At 41.6% G+C, this 25,186-nt stretch overlaps 1 protein-coding gene across 2 annotated transcripts in view; it reads right to left on the bottom strand.

The window, feature by feature from the left end:
* The window catches only part of IQGAP2 (IQ motif containing GTPase activating protein 2), a 502,441-nt gene that overhangs the window by 232,350 nt on the left and 244,905 nt on the right, over positions 1-25,186 (bottom strand). For both annotated transcript variants that reach the window (XM_075325516.1, XM_075325525.1), the window contains exon 5: positions 16,119-16,195. In XM_075325516.1, the coding sequence (XP_075181631.1) occupies positions 16,119-16,195 (77 nt within the window). The remainder of the gene's footprint in view (positions 1-16,118; positions 16,196-25,186) is intronic.

The following is a 25,186-nucleotide window of genomic DNA, read 5'->3' as shown; positions in this document are numbered from 1 at the left end:
TATACAGCATTCCAGATTACTGTATATAGGAGCCCAGGCAGCACTGCATAATGTAAAAAATGACTTTTATAATACTCACCTATGAGGCGGTCCAGTCCGATGAGTGTTAACGCTCTCCGGTCTGGCCCCTCTTTTCTGTGGCAATCTTTGTCCTCCTTCTACCCAGCCCAGTTTGGAAGACAGGCACACTTTGATCTGCCATGCTCAAAGTATTGTAGCCTTTCCTCATGACTGCATATTACAGTACTTTGAACTGCCCTGAGCAGGGCAGATCAGTGTGCCTGCGCAGGACCACAATGCCAGTCTGTGTGGATGACGTAGGACAAGTTATACACACGGGCCTCAGAAGGAGGAGGACCGCAATGGCCATAGAGAGGAGGCGCCCGACTGGAGAGCAGCGACACCCATTGGACAGACCACCCCCTCGGTGAGTATTATAAGGCCCTGCGCGCACTTACCGGATTTTGCCGCGGATTTTCTGCGGATTTGCTGCATGTTTCGCTGCAGAAAATGTTCATAACATCTCTGCAGTGAATCACCAGCAAAACCTATGGGAAAAAAAAATCCTGTGCGCACTAGGCGGATTTTGACAGCTGCATGTTTTGTTGCAGGATTCCCGCAGCAAAAACAATTGCATGTCAATTCTTTTCCGCACATCGCTGCGGGATTTCACTCCATTGACTCCAATGTAATCGTGAAATCCCGCAGGGAATAACGCAGGTAGCAAATTCTGTGCGGTTCACTGCGTTTTCCTGCGTTATTCCCTGCGGTATTTCGCAGTTTACCTCCAGTAATGTACATCGCTTGCCTGCGGTTTTGCAGGGAAGTGATGTCATTACAGGAAGAGGAAACGGAGCAGAGCGTAAACACACATCACAGACACACACAGACATCACAGACATAGAACACAGACACAGACACATAGAACACACACAGAAATCAAACGGAAACATAGAAAACAAAACACGTGGGCTCCGCTGTATATTTACCGTCCAGCCGAGGTAAGCACACAGCGGCGGCCCGGTAGTCTCAGGCTGGGGAGGGCGAGGGGCAGGGTTAATGTCCCCCGCCTCACTCCCCCTCCTGCAGCCGATAATATCAGCCGCAGATGCCCAGGGACTGTCGCATGCATTATGCGGCAGTACCGGAATGTCCCCGGCTCTTCCTGCCGCCGTGTAGCAGTGGCAGTCAGGGTAATACAAGGAGTTAATGGTGGTGGATCACCGCCATTAACTCCAGGCTTGATCATGGCAGCGTCTATGTGACAGCTGACATGATCAACCCGTAAGTAAAGTGAAAAAACACACAGAAAAATCCTTTATTTTAAATAAAACACAAACAAGCCTCGTTCACCCTTTTATTAACCCCTCTCGAAACAAAGCTCCGGCGTAATCCACAGCTCCGGCGTCCTGCGATGCTTGCATCCAGCCGCGACTGACACAGACACAGCGCTGAATGAAAGCAGCAGACTGCAGAGGTAACCGCAGGGCATTTCCCACGGCCAGTAATGTGAACTCACTGCCGACCGTGAGAAATGCAGAGTGTGCTCACAGGGAATCTGTCTATTCTATCTATTCTTCTATCTATCTATCCCTCTATCTATCCCTCTATCTATCCCTCTATCTATCCCTCTATCTATCCCTCTATCTATCCCTCTATCTATCCCTCTATCTATCCCTCTATCTATCCCTCTATCTATCCTTCTATCTATCCTTCTATCTATCCTTCTATCTATCCTTCTATCTATCCTTCTATCTATCCTTCTATCTATCCTTCTATCTATCCCTCTGTCTATCTATTCTATCTATTCTTCTGTCTATTTCTCTATCTCAGAATGAAATGACTTTTTTTTTTCAATGTGCTTTATTGCATTGAATGCAATAAAGCACATACCAACCCGCACGCGGCAATACAGCGAACAATACCGCGGGAAACCCGCAGCAAACCGCATGCGGTTTTCGGGTGCAGTTTGCCGCGGTTTTTTACCGCGGGTGCGGTAATCTTTGAATACCTGCGGAATTTTCTTGAGAAAATTCCATTTTCCAGTGCGCACAGGGACTAAAAGTGATTTTTACGTTATATAGCGCGGCCTGGGCTCTTATATACAGTATTCTGGACTGTTATATTTAAGAGCTCACTGATGGTGGCTGCAGCTTATAGTCGCCAAATCTGAGAGGTTTCCTTTAAATAGAAAAAAAAGGCAAAATTTTTAAAGCTATAAAAATAATAAGTTAAATATAATCAAAGAATCAGAAAACACTATCACCACAGTCAATGTCTAGACCAAAATCCCATTGAGAATCTGTGGCAAGACTTGAAAATTGCTTTTCACAGACGCATCCTTCCAATCCCACCAAGGACAACATCTGCAAGGCGTTTGTATGTTCTCCCCGTTCTCTCCTCCACATTCCAAAAACATAGTGATAGGGAATTTAGATTGTGAGCCCCAATGGGGACAGTGTTTCTGATGTATGTAAAGCGCTGTGGAATTAATGGTACTATATAAAAAACAATAATATTATTATATCTCACTGACCTAGAGCTATTTTGAAAAGAATAATGGGCAAAATTTCCAGCCTTTGGATGTGCAAAGCTGGTATAGACGTACATCTAAAGACTGGCAGCAGTAATTGCAGCAAAAGGTGGTCCTACATAGTATTGACTCAGTGGGCTGAATACAATGAACATCACAATATGAACATTGATTTTTTTTAAATATTTAGAAAACCATGTATCATTTCTTTTACACTTCACAAACACTTGCTACTTTGTATTGGTGTATCACATGAAATCCCAAAAAAAAAATTTAAGCATCACTCCAGCAATTTTTTTATTTTTTTCATGGCTGGAGTGGTGTGTTTAATCTAAGGTCACTGCCCCTGGCCTTATTCTCACCCATTGGTATTTTCACCCTTTATTGGTGTTGCTTCCATCAGTCTCTTGCACTTTGTGACCTGTAAGATTGTTCCAGTGTGTCATGGAGTGAGTCTGAGGTCATTCTTCAATATAAGTCTATGAAAGCCTTGCTCTGGCTCTCACAGACTTGCAGTGAGAGGTTGTGGCGTAACTTCCACCTCTCGGTCACAAGATGGCACCACAGGACCGAAGCGGCGCTGATGAAAAGGTGAAAACGCTGGAGGGCGAGGCAGGGGCAGGCACCTTAGATTGAAAGCACCATTCCAGCAGTGAAAAAAAAATCTTAACACTGGAGTAGTGCTTTAAGTTTGGGGGTGTAACATGAAAAAAAAATATGGAAAGGTTTCTGGAGTATGAATAGAACACCTTTTCAAAGGCACTGTATATACGCATGTACATTATCTAATTTTACATAATATTCTATGTACTGAATATCACTGAAGTACATTCTTATATATCTTCTGTTAACATAAGGCTGGAATTACAGGAACTTGTTATTTATGGGGTTAGTCACATTTGTGGGCTGTTCTAGCCTTCATCTGCATTGTGAATTGATTCTATTAAAACTTGCACTTTTATTTACAAAGTGGATAAAACCAGTGCAAGTTGCAATTTTTCAAGGTTTATGTGGATAAATTGCTCATGTGTATTTTACACGTTTGTCAAAAATACATGTGCGAACTCAGTCTAACAAATCAATATCCTTCACATACAAGATCCGTACTAAAGAGTGGCGCTGCATATATCTATAATAAAACATAATATGTGTGCGCAAAAGCTAACGAATTGACTACATTTTCCAATCTAGCAAGCTGAAAGAAGAAGCACTCCAATAAATAATATAAAGTTGCAAAAGATATTCTCCCTCTGCTTACAGGATATATACATCACTTGAATTATTAAGTGCCACTGAAATACACTGGTCCTTGACATGTAATGGCTGGCAGTGGCCTAGATTTCTATGGTAGGGATTCTAGAATGTAGGAAAATAGTGGTCATTCATGTATAATTGGTGGAGGAAGGGAGAACAAGATGGATCTAGATCTTTTTTCAACACACACACACACACACACACACACACACACGCATACATATATATTGTATCACATATATACACATATACCATATATACACACACACGGTATATATATGTATTGTGACAAGGCAAGCGGTTATATTGGGAATGACAGGTATGTACCACGGAAGTGGTGTGATCCTGGGAGCTCTTTCTGGTACATGTAGTACCACATCTTCATATAGTATTGAATGGGCCAGGATTACGGATGGCTGAGATTGGTGGGACTGGCCATTCACATACCCCTGCCTATGGGTGTGTCTGACACAGGTCTTAATTAGCTTGTTTGGCACATGGAGTGAGTGTGTGGAGCTGTGTATGAGAAGCACTGCATGAGGAACAGCTTCTGAGGGAAGAGAGGCTGTTTACCTCAGAGAGGTCTGAAACCTCTGGAAGAAACCCCACCTGAAGTAGCAGAGGGTTGGCTTCACACGTGAGTGAGTGGATGCTGAGAGAGCTCCACTCAGATCAAGGGTATCTGAACTGAGCGGGAGTACTGTGAGTTGCTTGAAATCTGTCTGTATTTGTGATTTTGTTTGGAGAAGCGGTTTATGTTTTTTTTTTTAATAAACCGTTTGGATTTTTAAGACTGTGTTCCTGTGTTACCTCGGAAACGCAGCCAAGTGAGTGACCCCCATCACCCCAACACGTGAGCAGCCAAACGCTTACAATATATAACATATGTATGTATATATGTATATATGTATATATATATATATGTATATATGTATATATGTATATATGTATATATGTATATATGTATATATGTATATATATATATATATATATATGTATATATATATGTATATATGTATATATATATATATATATATATATATATATATATATATATATATATATATATATATATATATATATATATATATATATATATATATATATATATATATATATATATATATATATATATATATATATATATATATATATATATATATATATATATATATATATATATATATATATATATATATATATATATATATATATATATATATATATATATATATATATATTTTCACACATAGGTGCAATGGAAAATGGAATCCAGCTCCTGCATTCGAGCCGCCTGGGTCTCAGCTCACCCGATAACCAAGTCCTCCTGCACGGATACAGATAGGAGTATATCCAATAATAGCAGAGCTAAGGGCGGACATCCAGCAAAGATGGATAGGACCATGAGGAAGGCGGACAGGGCCGCCGAAACGCGTAGTCCCATCTGCGGTTTCTTTTCTGACTAACATCTTGTTCCTGAGCCTTTTGGGTCGATGTATTTTTAAGGAATTGCCAATTAAGAAGGATTTTTTACTATGGCACCTGTGTCCACCAAAGTCTTTGCTGGATATCTCGATATATCTATCTCAATATATCTATCTATCTATCTATCTATCTATCTATCTCAATATATCTATCTATCTCAATATATCTATCTATCTATCTATCTATCTATCTATCTATCTACAGTGCCTACAAGTAGTATTCAACCCCCTGCAGATTTAGCAGGTTTGATAAGATGCAAATAAGTTAGAGCCTGCAAACTTCAAACAAGAGCAGGATTTATTAACAGATGCATAAATCTTACAAACCAACAAGTTATGTTGCTCAGTTAAATTTTAATAAATTTTCAACATAAAAGTGTGGGTCAATTATTATTGAACCCCTAGGTTTAATATTTTGTGGAATAACCCTTGTTTGCAATTACAGCTAATAATCGTCTTTTATAAGACCTGATCAGGCCGGCACAGCTCTCTGGAGTTATCTTGGCCCACTCCTCCATGCAGATCTTCTCCAAGTTATCTAGGTTCTTTGGGTGTCTCATGTGGACTTTAATCTTGAGCTCATTCCACAAGTTTTCAATTGGGTTAAGGTCAGGAGACTGACTAGGCCACTGCAACACCTTGATTTTTTGAACCAGGCCTTGGTTTTCTTGGCTGTGTGCTTTGGGTCGTTGTCTTGTTGGAAGATGTTGGAAGTTGGAAGATGAAATGACGACCCATCTTAAGATCCTTGATGGAGGAGCGGAGGTTCTTGGCCAAAATCTCCAGGTAGGCTGTGCTATCCATCTTCCCATGGATGCGGACCAGATAGCCAGGCCCCTTGGCTGAGAAACAGCCCCACAGCATGATGCTGCCACCACCATGCTTGACTGTAGGGATGGTATTCTTGGGGTCGTATGCAGTGCCATCCAGTCTCCAAACGTCACGTGTGTGGTTGGCACCAAAGATCTCGATCTTGGTCTCATCAGACCAGAGAACCTTGAACCAGTCTGTCTCAGAGTCCTCCAAGTGATCATGAGCAAACTGTAGACGAGCCTTGACATGACGCTTTGAAAGTAAAGGTACCTTACGGGCTCGTCTGGAACGGAGACCATTGCGGTGGAGTACGTTACTTATGGTATTGACTGAAACCAATGTCCCCACTGCCATGAGATCTTCCCGGAGCTCCTTCCTTGTTGTCCTTGGGTTAGCCTTGACTCTTCAGACAAGCATGGCCTCGGCACGGGTGGAAACTTTCAAAGGCTGTCCAGGCCGTGGAAGGCTAACAGTAGTTCCATAAGCCTTCCACTTCCGGATGATGCTCCCAACAGTGGAGACAGGTAGGCCCAACTCCTTGGATAGGGTTTTATACCCCTTGCCAGCTTTGGGACCCTCCACGATCTTGTCTCTGATGGCCTTGGAATGCTCCTTTGTCTTTCCCATGTTGACCAAGTATGAGTGCTGTTCACAAGTTTGGGGAGGGTCTTAATTAGTCAGAAAAGGCTGGAACAAGAGATAATTAATCCAAACATGTGAAGCTCATTGTTCTTTGTGCCTGAAATACTTCTTAATACTTTAGGGGAACCAAACAGAATTCTGGTGGTTTGAGGGGTTGAATAATAAATGACCCTCTGAATAAACTTTTCACAATTTAAAAAAAAAAAAAAAATAACATTCTTTTTTGCTGCAGTGTATTTCACACTTCCAGGCTGATCTACAGTCCAAATGTCACAATGCCAAGTTAATTCTGAATGTGTAAACCTGCTAAATCTGCAGGGGGTTGAATACTACTTGTAGGCACTATATCTATCTATCTATCTATATATATATATATATATATATAAATATATAAAAACAATACAGACTGCTTATACAGATAGATCTAAGCATTTAGCCTTGTCTTTCTGATAATGATAGACTAGCAGATTATTAGTTGGAATGATATGTCTCAGTTTCCATGGAAAACATAACACTAGAGATGAGTAAATGAGACAAACAAAATTAAATTATAAACAACAAGTGAGATAAATATTTAACACTTCACTAATTTTCTAAGTAAATACATTTCTAAAGGTGCTATTGACATGCATTTTTCCCCAGATATTGGTAACAATCCATCCAATCCACACAGGCAAAGACAACAAAACATAGAGGTCCTAATGTAAGTTATGCGTACCACTGAGAAATCACACAAAGAAAAAGTATTGTACACATGAAAAGAGGTGCAAAAAGCTATGGTAAGTCAGGATATCCTACCATTTAGTGAAAAGTAATATCAGCTGATTCAAATGATGGCATATAAAAAAGGGTCTCATTACAAAGGTACCACACAAGAAACAATTATTGATAGGTTAAACCAGTGAGCTGACTACCAGACTATCACAACTTTATTGTTGCAAAACATTCTGATGGCATTGGTTACAGAAGAATTTCTGAACTCCTGAAAGCTCTAGTGAGCACTGTTGGGGCCATAATCCGGAAGGGGAAAGAACATAATTTCACCATAAACCGGCCACGACCAGGTGCTCCTGCAAAATTTCAGACAGAATAGTGAAAAGAATTATCAGAAGAGCCGTCCAATAGCCAAAGACCACTTGTGGAGAGCTACAGAAAGACCTGTAATCAGCAGGTACTATTGTTTCAAAGAAAACAATAAGTAATGCACTCAACCTCCATTGGCTTTATGTATACTCCATTACTAAAGAAAAAGCATGTTCAAGTGTGTTTAAAATTTGCACAATAATATAAACCTGAGAAATATTGGGAGAATAGAGTCTGGTTAGATGAGACTAAAATTGAACTATATGGATGCAATAATACACACGTTCAGAGGCCAAAAGGCACTGCATGTCACCCCAAAAAATAGCCTACCAACAATGATGTTTAGAGGTGGGAACATCATGATATTGGGCTGTTTTTTAACATACAGCACTGGCTAACTTCATAAAATTGAAGCCATTTTTGAAAAAAATTCTGCTCCCATCTACCAGAATGATGAAGATGAAACGAGGGTGGACATTTCAGCAACACAATGATACCAAAACACACAGCCAAGGAAACTCTCAACTGGTTTCAGAAAAAGAAAATAAAGCTGCTGGAATGGCCGAGCCAAACACCGGACATGAATTCAATAGAAAATTTAAAAAAAAGAAGAACTAAAGCTCAGAGAACACAAAAGGAGCCCACAAAAACCAGGAAGAGTGTTTATGTGGAAGAATGGGCCAAAATCACACCTGAGCAATGCATGCAATTAGTTTCTCCATACAGGAGGCATTTTGAAGTGGTCATCACCAACCAAGACTTTTGTACAAAGTATTAAATACATTTCAGTAAGCGTGTTCAACAGTTTTGCCCTCGGTAATTTCTCATTATTACACATCACTAAAGTTATGGACATCTATGGTTTGATTCAATGGGTTGTTACCAATATCTGGTGAGAAATTCATGTCAATAGTGCCTTAATAAAATATTTTTCTTTAGAAAATAGGTGATATGTTCACTACTTATTTCACTCGCTGTATTCAAAATAAGTAAATATAAAACGGATTAAGTGATTTACGGTACATTTAAAGGGATTAACTGATTTTAACAGAGTAAAATAGCAAATTACTTGGAAAAAACAAACTCCGCAATTTACCTCTTATTAAAAATAGTCTCCGATCAAGAATTTTTAACGCTATTTATACTGCTCATTGCCTAGTTTATGCCATCTTTGCTGTCTATCAGAGGTAGCTGGTCTTCTAAGGCAGCTCCAATAGTCAAGCTCCTTTCTACAGAGTTTGTAAGTGCTGCTCTAAAGCTGGCTACATCGCTGGACCCTGGCCAGCTTCAGTTCTCTATTAACCTCAAATGCTTTATAGGCAAAGCTGCCTCCACTTGCAGCATTGTAGATATTACAGTTCCAGCCAGCACAGCAATCATGCCAGTGGTCTGAAATATCAATAATTAGAAGTGCAATACCCCCTGGAAGCAAGAAGCTGGAAGGCAAAGGAGTGGTGCTGTCCTGAAAATGAAAATACATGTTGAGACATCCCCTTAAATTGTACTAATTAAACCAAATTCTTATTAAACCCCCATACACTTTAGACAGTTGGTGACTGAATGATGTGCTGGCTGCCTGTTCAGTCCGCAGCACTCTCACCCAACCCTCTCATATGTGGGAGCGATCCCTCTGCCGAGTGCCTGTGTGCTCTATGAGAAAGCCACTGCTAGGCATCTCTGGCAGCAACTCATCTCCATAGAACAAAAGGATTGGAGATCCAAAACCGGACATGCTAGATCCTTATCTCACCTGACATCATCTGTTGGGGGACCCCATAAACATTAGACTATCAGCCGAACCCGTCTATATCAGCTGGCTTGGCTGACATTAGTTTTATGTGTATTGGGGCCTATAGTCAGTGTGGCTAAAACCTTTAACTAAACTAATGGCACTATTTTGAGGTAGTTATGACCTCACTCTAGTTTAACCCATGACAATAACAGTAACTAATATGTTCTGACAACGTCACTAATCCCATAATATTGTCTGAAATGGTCACATATCCCATAAGGAGGTATGCCTTGAGGTGGCTACTGGGCAGATATAGAAATGGCCATTTCGACCATTGTATGCTAAATATCTGTTTTTCTTAGATTTCCTTTAGCAGTAATGCATGTCTATAGTCTTACATTCATGGTTTTCATGCTTTAGCATTTCAGACAGCAACTGTCTTTTTTTGTTAAATATACTGCCAGTTACATGTATTTTTAATGGAAAAAAAACTGTAGAAATCCTTCTTTCTTGACAAAACCCATAATCGCCCTCACCATCATCTTCAGAAATGAAACCAGTCGTCTGGAAAATCTTAAATTCTGCCCATCAGAAAAACTAAAGATTACGCAAGGCACATGATACTTGATACGCTACAGAATAAATTCTGAATGTGAGTCTCCAGAGTGAACTCGCTATTAATACTCGGTAAGAGGTAACATCTGTTTATGCGTCTGCTGCCCCAATGACCTAATATTCCCTAAAATTCCATTTCACTCAATTCCTTCGTTCCTTTGGTCGGAGCTAAAAGTCACATAAATCACGCTGCTTTTCCTCCTATGATTGTATCTACAGAAGCTAAGGATTTCTAGATCCTAAATCCTACAAAATCAGGTATTTACTATGGCAATAAAAGATGAAAGGGAACATACGAAGAAGAACGTACAGAAAAGCGGACCTAACAAGAAAAAGTCTGCATGAAAGTCTGTTTCAGGAGTGCCGTCCATCCCATAAGCTATCCCATAATGCCTTCTACACATCAAGTAATACACTAATTGCACTTCTACGTAGCCATTACGCATTGCTCTCATTCTTTTCTGTATTGTGTGTTTGGCTGCAGCGGTACGCAGACAAGGAGTCCACTGTTAGCATGTGCCTAACGAATAATGCTTTCTCGGGGCTTTATGTTTTTTGTTTGTTTTTTTTTAACATTAAAAGCATATTTTTTGAGTGAAAAAATAATTTTTTTTTTTACAAAAAAAAAAAAAAGGAAAAATGAGTTTTATTAAAAGTATGGCACCTTTTGCCTTCTTTAGCTTTTGTGTTGCACAATTAGTAAATGAAAGGGTTATTCCCATCTCCAAGATCCTCTCTCAATATGCAGTAGGTGTAACAATAATAATATTAAACACCTCCGATTAGAAATGTAGCACAATAACTCCTGATTAGCTACCGTATGTCGCTTACCTCATGTTCAGGGCATTGCAGGACCTTGGGTATCCATGGTTATGACCATGAACAACTAACTGTGACTATATGCGTTGTCATAACCATAAAATCTTTACAGAATTTTCTTTTGACAGCAATTAAAAGGGTTTTTTCCATCTCGAAGATCCTATCCGAATATGTAGAAGGTATGATAAGAATAGCAAATACCTCCAATTAGAAATGTAGTATAGTTCTCCTGATAAGAGATGTCACTTACCTCATGTGCAGGGCATTGTAGGACCTTAGGTATTCATGGTTATGACCACGAGTAACTAACTGTGACAAAATGAGTTGTCAGAAATGTTGATACCCAAGGATCTGCAATGCCCTGAACATGATGTAAGTGACATATCATATCAGGAAATGTTTACTAATATTATTACTCTTAGGCTATGTGCGCACGTTGCGTACAAGCCCTGCAGAAATTTCTGCAGCGATCTGAAGAGCACATGTGCGCTTTAGATCGCTGCAGAAATGTCCGTAGTGAGCGCCGATTCCATGCGCTCTGCCTGCAGCTCCTGCCATAGACAGAGCAGGAGCTGCCGGCAAAGCGCAGGAAAGAAGTGACATGTCACTTCTTTTTGCGCAGCGCTTCGGCAGTAGCCGAAGCGCTGCGCTCTTAAACGCCACGTGCGCACGGCCCCTGCACAATCTCCATAGACTGTGCAGGGGCCGCAGGACGCATGCAGTTACGCTGCGCTGCAAAGCGCAGCGTAACTGCATGTTTTTACGCAACGTGCGCACATAGCCTTATTATTATTATTACTACACCTACTACATATTGGGATGGGATCTTAGAGATGGGAATAACCCTTTAACTAAGCATCAGTCAGTGAGTATAGGAGAGTTTATAACTGTTATAATACTATAATAACATAGAATATTTATTCCCTTATATAGCGCTATTCATTCCACAGCGCTTTACATACATTGACATCACTGTCCCCAATGGGGCTCAAAATCTAAATTTGCTATCAGTATGTCTTTGGAGTGTGGGAGGAAACTGGAGAGCCCAGAGGAAACCCACACAAACACAGCGAGAATATACAAACTCCTTGCAGATGGTTTCCTTGGTGGGAATTGAACCCAGGACCCCAGTGCTGCAAGGCTGCAGTGTTAACCACTGAGCCACTGGGCTGCCCTTATCTTCCTTCTTCCGAGCTCCTCTTAGCCAATTTATCACTACATAAACTGTTGTGGTCATACAGCAGTTGAGAAGAGCTCAGAAGATGGAAGATAAGATTTTCAAACTGTCAGTGGTGGATCCTAGAAGACACCTCATTGGTTGGGGAAGGTGTCACTGACAGCAGCAGCTGTGCTCTGTTCACACTAGAAAAAGGATTTTTCTCAAGAAATTTCTTGAGTCTGAAAGACTAGCGCACTAGCGTTCAAAAACACACCAATAACGCCTCGAAAACAACATGCGTTTTTACCGCATTTTTGATGCGTTTTTTCCGCAAGTTGGTCCTTGCTGTTTTTTTACCATTATCTATGGCAAAAAACGCAGCTACCTGCAGAAAAGTGACATGCATATTCTTTTTCTCAAGAAATTTCTGCAGCAAAAACGCAAAAAATTGCAAGAAAAAACACAGTGGGCGCAGAGGGCCTTAAGGTACCGTCACACTTAGCGACGCTCCAGCTATCCCACCAGCGATCTGACCTAGCAAGGATCGCTGGAGCGTCGCTACATGGTTGCTGGTGAGCTGTCAATCAGGCAGATCTCCACAGCGATCAGAGCAGCCACCAGCGACCCGTGTAACGACGCTGTGCTTGGTAACCATAGTACACATCGGGTTACTAAGCAAAGCGTTTGCTTATAGTTACCCGATGTGTACCTTGGCTACGTGTGCAGCGAGCAGGAAGCCGGCTTCTAGAAGCTGCGGACGCTGGTAACCAAGGTAAATATCGGGTAACCAAGCAAAGCGCTTTGCTTGCTTACCCGATGTGTACCTTGGTTACCAGCGTCCGCAGAAGCCGGCTCTTTGCTCCCTGCACATTCAGATCATTGCTCTCTCGCTGTCACACACAGCGATGTGTGCTTCACAGCGGGAGAGCAACGACCAAATAATGGTCCAGGACATTCAGCAATGACCGGCGACCTCACAGCAAGGGCCAGGTTGTTGTTGGATGTCACATACAGCGACATCACTAGCAAGATCGCTGTTGTGTCACAAAAACCGTGACTCAGCAGCGATGTCGCTTAGTGAGACGTGGCCTTTAGGCTATGTTCCCACACTGCGTTTTTTACGTCCGTTTTTGCTGCAGAAATTTCTTGAGAAATTCTTGTAACCTTTCTGCAGACATTCCCCAGCAAAACCTATGGCAAAAAAAATTAGCTGTGCGCACACTGAGTTTTTTTCTTAAGAAAATTCTTTCAGTAGATTTTCTTAAGAAAAAGAAGGAGCATGTCACTTCTTTTCTGCAGCTAACTGCGTTATGTGCCATATATAATTGGCACAATAACGCAGGGAGCAACCAGCGGTAAAAACGCACCGAAAACGCGGCAAAAACGCAGGTGCGTTTTTGGTGCGTTTTTTAACACAGGTGCATTCTTAAGAAATTTCTTAAGAAAAATCATTTTTCTAGTGTGAACATAGCCTTAGAGTTCTTGTTTGTTTTTGTCCTGTGTATTAGAGGTAGCAGTGTTTGTATTGTAACGTGTTAGTTAAATACCTGCCATCATTACAAATTAGAAGAGGAAAAGCCCTCTACAGACAGGAAACAAGACGACACGGCCAGGAAGTATAATCTGAGCCTGAAGGTAGCAGATGCCTGGAAGCCGACACTGCAGCCTGCGGTCACAGGAAACACAAGGCAGATGTTACAGGTTGTCTGTAACTCACTTAAACAACAATAACCGATGTCTGCTAAGTAAGCAGCAAACAGACAACGTCTTAAGTCCAGAGAACATCGGACCTTTCACGGAGGGTAAAGTCACAGAAAATCGTCTGCCTTATATGAAAGCCTATCAACCCGTCTGCTCTAGTTGGAGGTTGATATAAATTAGGAAAGACATCATCCAAGTTTGTCTAGTATTAGATTGGGAAGAAAACTGTTCCAAACAGATGGACTCACGTATAACCCTGAAGGTTAATGCAGCTGTGATTCTCACATCTGCAGCGCTCGCTTCCACAAAGCCAAAATCCGAAATGAGCGGTGTATGCTTCACATCAGTACAATGGGCTCTAGACCAAGTCCACGTACTAATGATAGATGGGGTCGGAAGTCACATCCACCGATTGCCAAATACGAGACCCTTTATAGTTATATTCAATATCCAGGCTAAGCACAGGCCCCCATATAGTGAACATGCCAAGACCAATAGAAGGAGCGGAGCCATTCTCCGCAATTCTTACCCCTAGTGATCTAGAATACATAAACTATATGTATAGTTAAATAATAAGATCTGCTGTACACAGGATATAAAAATGTAAGAAACCCCAAATGTAAGTGACCGGCTCTACTGCAAGATCCTATTGGGATAGATTACAAGTAAGGCTAGGTCCTGTTTTTATGTGTAAAGGTGATTACTTCCATTTTGGTAGTGCCCTCCTATTTGTCCACGGCAGTTTGCTGGTAGTACATAATATAGCTGGTTCCTACCTCGCGGCCACAAGTCTCCGGTAGCAGCCAGGTGTGGACTCGTGTGGAGCTGCAGTTTTTGGTGTGTGGTGGCCGTTGCCATGTACTGCAGAGTGACTCTTCTGTTGAGAGGGGGCTCTTCTGTGGTGCCCGGCGGTGTCCTCGGCACATCCGGTATAGCTGTGTATTCCGGCTCTATTTAGATGGTTAGTATCGGGCTGCCGATGTGGCTTGTATCGGCTGGTCAGTAGTAATGTCAAGCCCTCGCTGGTATGGTGTTGTTGGCCTGTCCATAGTACTGGTCCGTCTGTTTATTCTGACCTCTGAAGTCCTTAAACCTTTATCTTGTTTGTCTCAATACAGGTTTATTTCTGTTATTTTTTTTATTTTATTTTTGCATATTGATGAGCAAGAGCGCTACCATGCTTGGGTGTTCGGTACTTGTTACGACGAACAGTTGGGAAGGTTGGACAGGTTTGACTTGTGTACGAAGTACAATGGAAGTCAACGGGAACGCATGCATTTTTCCATAAACTTTCCTGGAAAAATACTCACCATTGACTTCTATTACATTCGGTACAAGAGTGGAGTCCGTTCAAGTTTCCAACTGCTGGTTATGAGTACCAAGCACCCAAGCATGGTAGTGCCCAGGCTCATCACTCATCACACTGGCGTATGACTCACATGAGTGCAATGTGAGAAAATATCACATTGCACTAGGCCTAATGTTAACCAATCGGACAGCTCAGATCTGCGAGTTTTTCCTCAGCCCTAACTGGATGGAGGAAAAAAAAATTTGCAGAATGCTGCAATTGTCTGTAAAAATTTGCTCACACGCGCCCATACAAGTCTATGGGTGTGAGTGAAACATCGGACTGCAATCGGATGACATCCAAGTGCAGTGCAATATACGGATCAGCTGACAATGGAGGAGATTCAGAGATCACTCTCTTTCTCTTCTTCACACCTGTGATCTGATCGCAAGATCGGATCACAGTCACATTACACTTGCAGCAGAGCAAAGCCTGTGCTGAATGCCATTAATATTTCGCATGCAATACTTTCCCTTCGGATGCCATACACTAGTGTGACACCGACCTTAAAACAAATCCGTCAGCAGGTTTTTGCAACCTCTCTTGAATCCAATGATGTATCACTTAGATTACTGGCTGCAGCTGTTCTCACACAATCAGAATGTATAGATTTAGTCATGTAGCAGAGTCCAGAGAGCTGTCCCTGCCCATATCGGGCTAACGTTTGTACACTGACAGTGAGGTGTTACTCAGAAGGGGAAGCGTGCTGGACTGCTCTGCACATGATATTGTAGTCCAACAATGATAATGGTTCTGCTGCTTAAAGAAACCAAGCAAATAAACAACAGATCGGAGTGCGACAAAACAGGAATCTCTGCGATATAAGCCAGAATTTGGAAGGGGAGTGTGACAAATTTAGATTTATAGCCTTAGATTTCTGGAAATGTTTCAAATAATGACATTAATGCAATGGTATCTCTTCACATTACTTTTACCTTAATGCGTGGATGCAATATATAACACGGGGGATGTTTTTCCGATCATAGACATCTGTGGTCTCTGGATAAAAGATCTATGAATATAAATCAGAAGAGAAACTTATTGTGATGGACAGAAATTCTCATCAGACAGTGAGCAGAGCATTGATGTCAGGAGATAACGAGCGGCAAAATCTACTACAAGGTGACGATATAATGAACACTGACAGATTAGAAAACCAGAAGTGGATAATGGAATACACAATGTATAGATGGATGCAGATCAGTAATAGTCAGATTCTTTAGATATCTAACCAAAGGATGACATCCCTATGTATGAAATAAATGTGCATTATCCTTTATTAATAACATGATTATTACTTTTTTTAATAAGTGCTTTAATTAAAAAAAAATATATAAATCACAAAACAAAAAATAACTTTATACACAATTTTCAAATAGTCTCATACAGAGGTCTCAGACCGCGGGCCACATGAGGACCCTCAGTCTACTTCTTGCTGCCCGCAGGCCCGTGCCCCCGCAGCCACTGTCAGTTCTTTATTTCAGATGAACGCTTTGCCGGCGCTGCGTGGGCAGAGTCAAGCTCTCTGTGCATAATTATTCCTCCAATGGAAGCTGCTGGCCAATCACAGGCAAGCAGCTGAGGTGTATGACTTCAGCTGCTTGCCTTGGATTGGCAAATGGCTGCATTGGAAAAGTTGTGCAAAAGAGAGCTTGTCTCTGCGTGCGCAACATGGGCAAAGCGTTCATCTGAAATAAAGAACTGACGGTGGCTGCGGCCCCTGCACCAGTCGAAATAGTCAACAATTGCACAGGCCTGCGGGCATCAAGAAGCAGAGAAGAGGTAACCGAGGAAACAGGGCACAGGTGAGAAGAATGGTGGGGGGTTTTTTTGTGTATGAGAAGAACGGCACAATAGGGGACCAGTATGGAACATAACTACAAGAAGAGAACCTGCATGGAGAGATTATTAAAAGGCGACAATGATGGGACACATTACTATAGGATGGGGACAATGATGGGCACATTACTATAGAATAAGGACAAGGATGGGCACATTACTAAAGGATGGGGACAATGATGGGCACATTACTATAGGATAAGGACAAGGATGGGCACATTACTAAAGGATGGGGACAATGATGGGCACATTACTAAAGGATGGGGACAAGGATGGGCACATTACTATTGGATGGGGACAAGGATGGGCACATTACTATTGGATGTGGACAAAGATGGGACACATTACTATAGGATGGGGACAAGGATGGGCACATTACTATAGGATGGGGACAAAGATGGGACACATTACTATAGGATGGGGACAAGGATGGGCACATTACTATAGGATGGGGACAAAGATGGGACACATTACTATAGGATGGGGACAAGGATGGGCACATTACTATAGGATGGGGACAAAGATGGGACACATTACTATAGGATGGGGACAAGGATGGGCACATTACTATAGGATAGGGACAAGGATGGGCACATTACTATAGGATGAGGACAAGGATGGGCAGATTACTATAGGATGGGGACAAAGATGGAACACATTACTATAGGATGGGGACAAAGATGGGACAAATTACTATAGGATGGGGACAAAGATGGGACAAATTACTATAGGATGGGGACAAGAATGGGCACATTACTATAGGATGAGGACAAGGATGGGCAGATTACTAAAAGATGTTGGCCAAAATTACTATATGGTGCGAATTGTAAAACTATTAGTTACAACAAAAGGGCTAAAGGGTAAGAAAAAAAATATCAAAATAAAGCATGAAATTTTTTTTATCATCAAAAATGTAAAATCTTTTGGTTTTGTTTATATTTAACAAAAAACGTGCACGTTTATCATAATAACCAAGTGAAAAATGTTCAAAAACAGTGATCCAAAAGGTGTATAAAAAAAATATGGTACCAATAAAAATGTTACTTTGTGCTGCAAAGAATGCGGCCCCCCAAATTATTTTGTTTTCTGTGCGGCCCATACACCCAGCTCACCCAGAGTTTGAGACCCCTGGTCTAATAGATCCAGGCCCTGAAAAACATGGAAGTAACAGACGGAAGTATCATCTTTTGTGTTGGAGGAACAACACAACTATGTATTATATGGATAGCCTATTGATTTCAATGGGAACTGTGTATTGATCCATTTTCCTTTGCTAGCACAGATTACAATTGCAGCAACGTTTAGTAACGGCTAATGACATATCATTTGGGTCTGAAAGATGCCAATGCAGTTTGACACGTATGAGAAAGATTTTTTTTTTTTTTTTTTTTTTTGCTGTTTTATTTTTCTAGATTTCACCACATATATACATATAGCGAGTCATGTTTACTTGGTTACCATACTGGCATTTAGATATTTCTGGCTTCAAACAATTATCAGTTTATCATGACAAAACGGTGTCCATTTTCTTCACCCACACCCCTGTGGGTGTGATAACATGCCAAGAGGGTGGAATGAGCGCAGGAACTAACGCCCTTGTGACTAGTTCCTGGCCTCATTAGCATATCATAAAAGATCTTTAGAAATACTTTTTTCTATAGATCTATTTATCTATGCTAGTGTATACAGGGACGGTTAGACAAAGGTTAGAAATATGCATCCAGAACTGCTTTGGGTTCTGGGTGCATAACTGGATCTGATGGGTTCCCTTTAACTTATTGATTCAGGAAACAACACATGTACATAGCCACAATGATCAAATTCCGACCCTATCCTTTGTATTGTAGTGTCTAATGAGCTTACAAAGGTCATTGTGAAGGGAGAAGTCAGCTGTGATAACCTCAATTATAATTGGTGGGACTTGTGTTATCAGTTGCGTATAGAGATGTTATCTGTCATTGTAAGGCTATGTTCATACGTTGTTTTTTGTTGCTTTTGGCTAGGTTCACACACTGCGTTTTTTTGCTGCGGGTGTGTTTTTGTGAGATTTTTGCGGCAAAAACCGCACAAAAACGCACCCGCGGTAAAAAAAAAAAATCGCAGCAAAAAACACCCGCGTTTTGCCATGATTTGGTGCGTTTTTTGCTGCGTTTTTGCTCACTGCGTCTTTATGCGTTTTTTTTTATCAGTGAACAAAAAAAAAAAAAAAAGTCTGATGTCATTTCTTTCTTCAATATGTTCTTCATTCTCCACTAGTGTATGCAGGAGAGCAGACAGCTGCAGAACTACAAGGCTCAGCTTACTCCATCCAATAGTGTATGCAGGAGAGCAGACAGCAGCTTCAAAACTACAAGGCTCAGCCTCCTCCATCCAATAGTGTATGCAGGAAAGCAGACAGCAGCTTCAAAACTACAAGGCTCAGCCTCCTCCATCCAATAGTGTATGCAGGAGAGCAGACAGCAGCTGTCGAACTACAAGGCTCAGCATCCTCCTTCCAGGACTGTATGCAGGATTTCTTTGCCCTCCCTAAACAAAAAAAAAAAAAAACGTGGGCTTCGCCATATTTTTGTATGCTAGCCGGGTACAACAGGCAGGTACGGGCTGCCCCCAACCCCCAGCTGCCTATTTGTACCCGGCTGGGAACCAAAAATATAGAGAAGCCCTTTTTTTTAATTATTTCATGAATTTCATGAAATAATTAAAAAAAAAAAATTACGTAAGCTTCGCCTAATTTTTGTGTCCAGCTGGGTACAACTAGGCAGCTTGGGATTGGAATCCACAGTGCAGGGTGGCCATGCTTTCTGGGCACCCCCGCTGCGAATTGCAGTCCGCAGCCACCCCAGATTATGGCGCTTTCATAGAAGCGCCATCTTCTGGCGCTGTATCCAACTCTTCCAGCTGCCCTGATGCCAGCTGGCTCGCTGGGTAATAATGGGGTTAGGGCTAGCTGTATAGCTGGCCCTAAGCCCGAAATTCATGGTGTCACGCAAATATTAGACATGGCCACCATAAATTTCTAGTAAAGATAAAAAAACCACAACACACAGAAAAATATTTTTATTAGAAATAAAACACAACACAATTAGTGACTCCATCTTTATTGAAATAAAGAACCCCCCCTCCGCAGTAATCCTGGGTCAGGGTCCCGCGCCGTCCAATCCGGATCCAATTTCATCTGATCAGTTTGCTGGAAGGCAAAGCGATCAGATGATGTGTCAGGTTCTAGAGGCTGAAGCACATCACACATCAGCTGATTGTATAAAAGCAGTTTATACAATTAGCAGATGCATTGGTGCAAAAAAAAAAAAAAATACTCACTTATGTGCTGATTACCGGCAGCTCCTAGAGCGAGTCTGATCCCATCCGATCGCTGCAGGATCTGCCGGCAATCAGGGATGAAGTCTCCTGACGCATCCGCTGATAGCCCGAGACTTACGATTAGCTGATGCGTCAGGTGACTGCGTCAGGTGATCCATCGCCAGGTCCTGCATCCTGCAGGCATACGTACCCGGGGAGACTGCACACACCCGGAGCGGCGGTACCGGGAGGAGATGGGAGCGGACATGGCACCGGGAGTCTGCAGACAGGTGAGTATGACTTTTTTTTTTTTCTGGAGGTGGACGCAGCGGTGACTGTACCGGGAGGATTCACGCTTCTGTATATACTGACAGAAGGAATCCTCTTCCTGTACATGTCACGTTACTACCCACCTCCTGCGTTTATAGCTGCGTTTCTGGTCTTAGAAACGCACTAAAATGCACCTATTTGCGTTTCTCATTGCGTCTTTCAACATCCCATTGCACTCAATGGATGAAAAGCGCAGTGAAAAACGCGGGAATAATTGACATGCTGCGTTTTTGTGGCACCACAAAAACGCAGCTGAAAAAAAAACGCTGTGTGTGGACAGCAAAAATGAAAACTCAGACTTTGATGGGGAAGCAAAGTCCTGCAGTTTTCTGAGCAAAAACGCACCCGAAAACTGCGCAAAACCGCCGCGAAAAACGCACTGTGTGAACTTACCCTAAGGCTATGTTCATATGTTGTTTTTTGTTGCTTTTTTCTGCAGCCAAAACCTGCTGTCTAGGCAGTTACAAATCTGGTGACAAAGATAAGGTTTTGCAGAGTTAGTGGGGGTGGGGGGTGGGAGGGGGTTGTAGATACATGTGTCATTTGTCTACAAGTACATGCCTAATGAGTTAGTTTAATTCAACAAAAAACGCAGCAAAAATACAATGGTTTGTGTTTATGCACTTTCATTGCTCTCTATGGTGAAAAGAAATGCTGAAAGAATTGACACGCTGCAGATTATAAAAAGAAAAATAAGCAACAGTTTTCCAATTCAGTCCGGAAAAAAAAAAGCAATTGTGTGTATGAGATTTCTGAAATCTTATAGCCTTTGCTGGTAATGTAAAAGGCAGCTTTTAGCTTACATTTAAAAGATAAAAAAAACTGCTGCAAAAACACAATGTGTGAACATAGCCTAATGCTTCCTGATCATAAAAAAAAACTCAAACTCTACTTGAAAGGTCAGGAGGTAAGAGTCTAAAAAAAGCCCCTGTGGCCAGTGTGAAAATTGTAAGATTATCAATATTTTCTTAACCCTGAAAGGGAATTTGTCATCAGGTTTTTGCCACCTAATCTGAGAGCAGCATAATGTAGAGACAGAGACCCTTATTCCAGTGATGTGTCACTTACTGGACTGCTTCGTATAGTTTTCATAAAATCACTGTTTAATTAGCAGGAGATTATCATTACAGGACTACTTGGCATGCTACAGGTAGTTCAGCATATTCATGAGATCTGTATAACTGCTAGATCTGCAGCAGAGAAAACAGTGATTTTATGAAAATGACAGCAAACAGCCCAGTAAGTGACACATCGCTGGAATCAGGGTCTCTGTCTCTACATTATGCTGCTCTCAGATGGGGGAGCAAAAACTGGTGACAGATTCCCTTTAAGAGGCACATAAATATGTCGGACGTTAAGGGGCCTCATTCCCTCATTGCTGAAAATGCCATGGATAACAGCTGATACTTGCGGGCATCAGCCCCAATCAGTTTTGGAAGCAATTGGAGCCAATAAACTCCTTAGATACCCCTGTCATGATTGACCACATGATACACATGCTATCACATTTGGGGAGTTTTCAATATATATAGGCCCCTGAAATTGCATTTATAGCTATCACTAAAGATACAGGTTTTGTACATTTCTTGGGGGGAAAAAAAAAAAAAAAAGAAATTGCTTCTACTTTTAACCCTTCTAACATCCTAACAAAGTAAAATGATGTTTGAAAGTGATGCAGATGTAAAGTAGACATGTGGGAAATTTAAATTATTTTTTTATATTTTGACAAATTGGTCTAAGGATATAAAAATTGAAATTTTTTCCCAAAATTTCTATATTTTTGTAAATAAACGCAACAAAATTAAATGTACAACTAACAAAGTATATTTTATTCCCAGTGTTCACTATATGGTAAAACGGATGTGTTGGAGTGATGCCTCAGGTCGGTACGAGTCTATTGATACCAAACATCTATAGGTTTATTACTTTTATCTCAGGGGTGGAAAAAAAAAAAAATCTGATTTTTTCACTTTTTGCGCCATTTTCCACGACCCGTAGCATTCTCATTTTTTGAGATATGGCGCTCAGTGACAGCTTATTTTTGGTGTCTTGAGCTGACGTTTTTAATGGTGCTATTTTTGCGCAGATGCTACATTTTGATTACCTGTTGCATTTTGTGCAAAATTTGCAACGAACAAAAGACGTAATTGTGGCGTTTAGAATTTTTTTGCCGCTACGCCGTTTACTGATCAGAAAATTGATTTTATAGTTTGATTTTTTTATGGTTTCATTTTCAATGGGGCAAATGGGGGCGGATTTGAACTTTTATTTTTTTTTTTTTTAATTTTATTAGTCCCTCTAGTATAAGGATCAGCAGTCTGATTGCTGCTGCCATTTTTCTGATCAGAGCTACACAGCTTTGATCAGAAAAAGGGTACTGCTCCTTTAAGAGTCACCTCTCACGTGGCTTCTAGAGGAACTGTGGTAAAAAAAAGAGTCAGGGTCATCACATGACCCATAGCAACCATCTGCACCCCGTGATCACTTCACAGGACTGCCGATGGCAGTGGGGAAGTGTGCGGTACCCGTTGTGGTAATTTAAATCGTGCTGCCACACTCTGGAAGTAGGTACGGGTGGATCACAGATACATCTGTGCCTGCGAGGAACACATGTCAGCTGATTAAATCAGCTGACATGTGTGCGGATCTCTGCCAACTCACTGCAGCAGCCGGTAAGGATGCCCCTTTCATGACCAGGGACATACCGGTTAACAATAAGGGTTAACAATAGGTTCTTTTCTGATGACGGCTTTCCCAGACACATTAGATGGTCTGTCAGTCCTTCTTACATCATAGAGTTCAGCCGGCTTAAGGGTGTGTGCCCAAGCGGTGTTTCTTTTGCTTTATTTTTGCAGATTTTAATCAATACTGCAAGGAATTGTCTTATTTTAGGTCTTGAGTGTTTGGGTCCACTCTCCTGTGAGTGGAAAATCACTAAGTCCTACAGTCAATTAGAGACCATTTCTACGTGTATATTTCTAAGAAATTCTCCTGTCCGTTGTCTATTATTGGATTGTTCCAGCTAAACAGAATAAACAATTCTGATAATAGAAGTACACAAGGGAATAGCTGTTTATATCCGAATATGTAACCGTATGAGCAACGCTGACCTCCGAAACCTATGTAGTCATAGACCACACATTAGAGCCAAGGCAAAGAGATAATATCAGCAAATATTTACCTAATCAGTAATCAATAGTCCCAATACCCTTCAATAGCTAGCCAAAAGATTCTTACTAAGTTTCCCAAGCATAAATGGCTCAAAACAAGCAAGTGTATGGAGAGGATGGGAGAAAACGGTCTCCTCTTACATGGAACCTAAAGCACAGGACATGTTGAAATTTAGCATGTGCTATCATTTGTTCCCACCGACACCTGCCAAACACCCTCTGCACATTAGAATTCAGCAGGTTTGGCAGACTTTCATAAAATGTGTATTGTCACCACCCTACTAGCCTATAATGGTGCAAATTATCTCACAGAATAAAAAAAAAAAAAAAATCTATCTGGCATGTCGCCCCTAGGAGTGGTGGCTATCCTAAAGGCCAAATATTTAAAGTGGTTGTGCCCTTTTAAGACATCTTCACCCCTGAGTACAGTTTGGTAAAAAAAAAACCAAAAACAAAACAAAACTGTGCTATACTCATTGCCCGCCCTAGTCTACCGCTGAATTTCTGCTGCTGCTCCCGGTATCTGCTATTGACTGGGGTGCTGACATGTCGCCCACCAATCAGTGAGTCCAGCAGTTCTGCCACAGTAGAAAGGACGCCCTGCACAGAGCCACCGAGCTCACGGATTGTCTATTGTATTATTGGCTGTGCTGTCAGCGCTGCAGCCGATACCAGGGCAGCGTCGGAGCCTTACTGGTTGACCGTGGAAAGATACGTATGGTGCGGTTTGTTTGTTTTTTTCATACAAAAGTGGGGGAGAAAGATTTTTTTTTTAAATGGAACAAAAACTTTAGCTTTGTAACATGGACAGAAAAAAAATGCCAACCAAGAAACTCATCTACAGATGAACTTTTTCCAGGCATTTGCCCCTCATCAGTTTAGGGAAGAGTCTGACCGGCAGAGGGCGACCGGCAGAGGGCGACCGGAAAGTTTTAAAGGCAATGTATTAATGGCAATAGTGTAAAAATTAGCGCTCTTGCAAAATGAAAAATATTTTGCTCTACATTGATGAAGGACAAACACTGTGAAATGACTGTTAAAGAGTTTCTGATGAGTTGTTCGGGAAGAGTCGGACATTGACTTATAGAAGAGCCACCTCTCCTAGGTGTTAAGTGGGCTTTACACACAGCGACATTGCTAGCGATATCGCTGGTGAAAGCACCCGCACTCGTCAGTTGTGTGTCACGGGCAAATCGCTGCCCATGGCGCACAGCATCGCTAGGACCCGTCACACATACTTACCTTCCCCAGCGTCGTCGCTGTGGCCAGTGAACTGCCTCCTTTCTAAGGGGGCGGTTCGTGCGGCGTCACAGCGGCATCGTACGGCAGCCGTCCAATAGAAGCGGAGAGGCGGAGATGAGTGGCCG

This window comes from Anomaloglossus baeobatrachus, chromosome 1 (assembly GCF_048569485.1).
Source record: "Anomaloglossus baeobatrachus isolate aAnoBae1 chromosome 1, aAnoBae1.hap1, whole genome shotgun sequence".
NCBI lineage: Eukaryota > Metazoa > Chordata > Amphibia > Anura > Aromobatidae > Anomaloglossus > Anomaloglossus baeobatrachus.
Note: the sequence above shows the minus strand (reverse complement) of the source record. Positions and strands in the feature narration are given on the sequence as shown.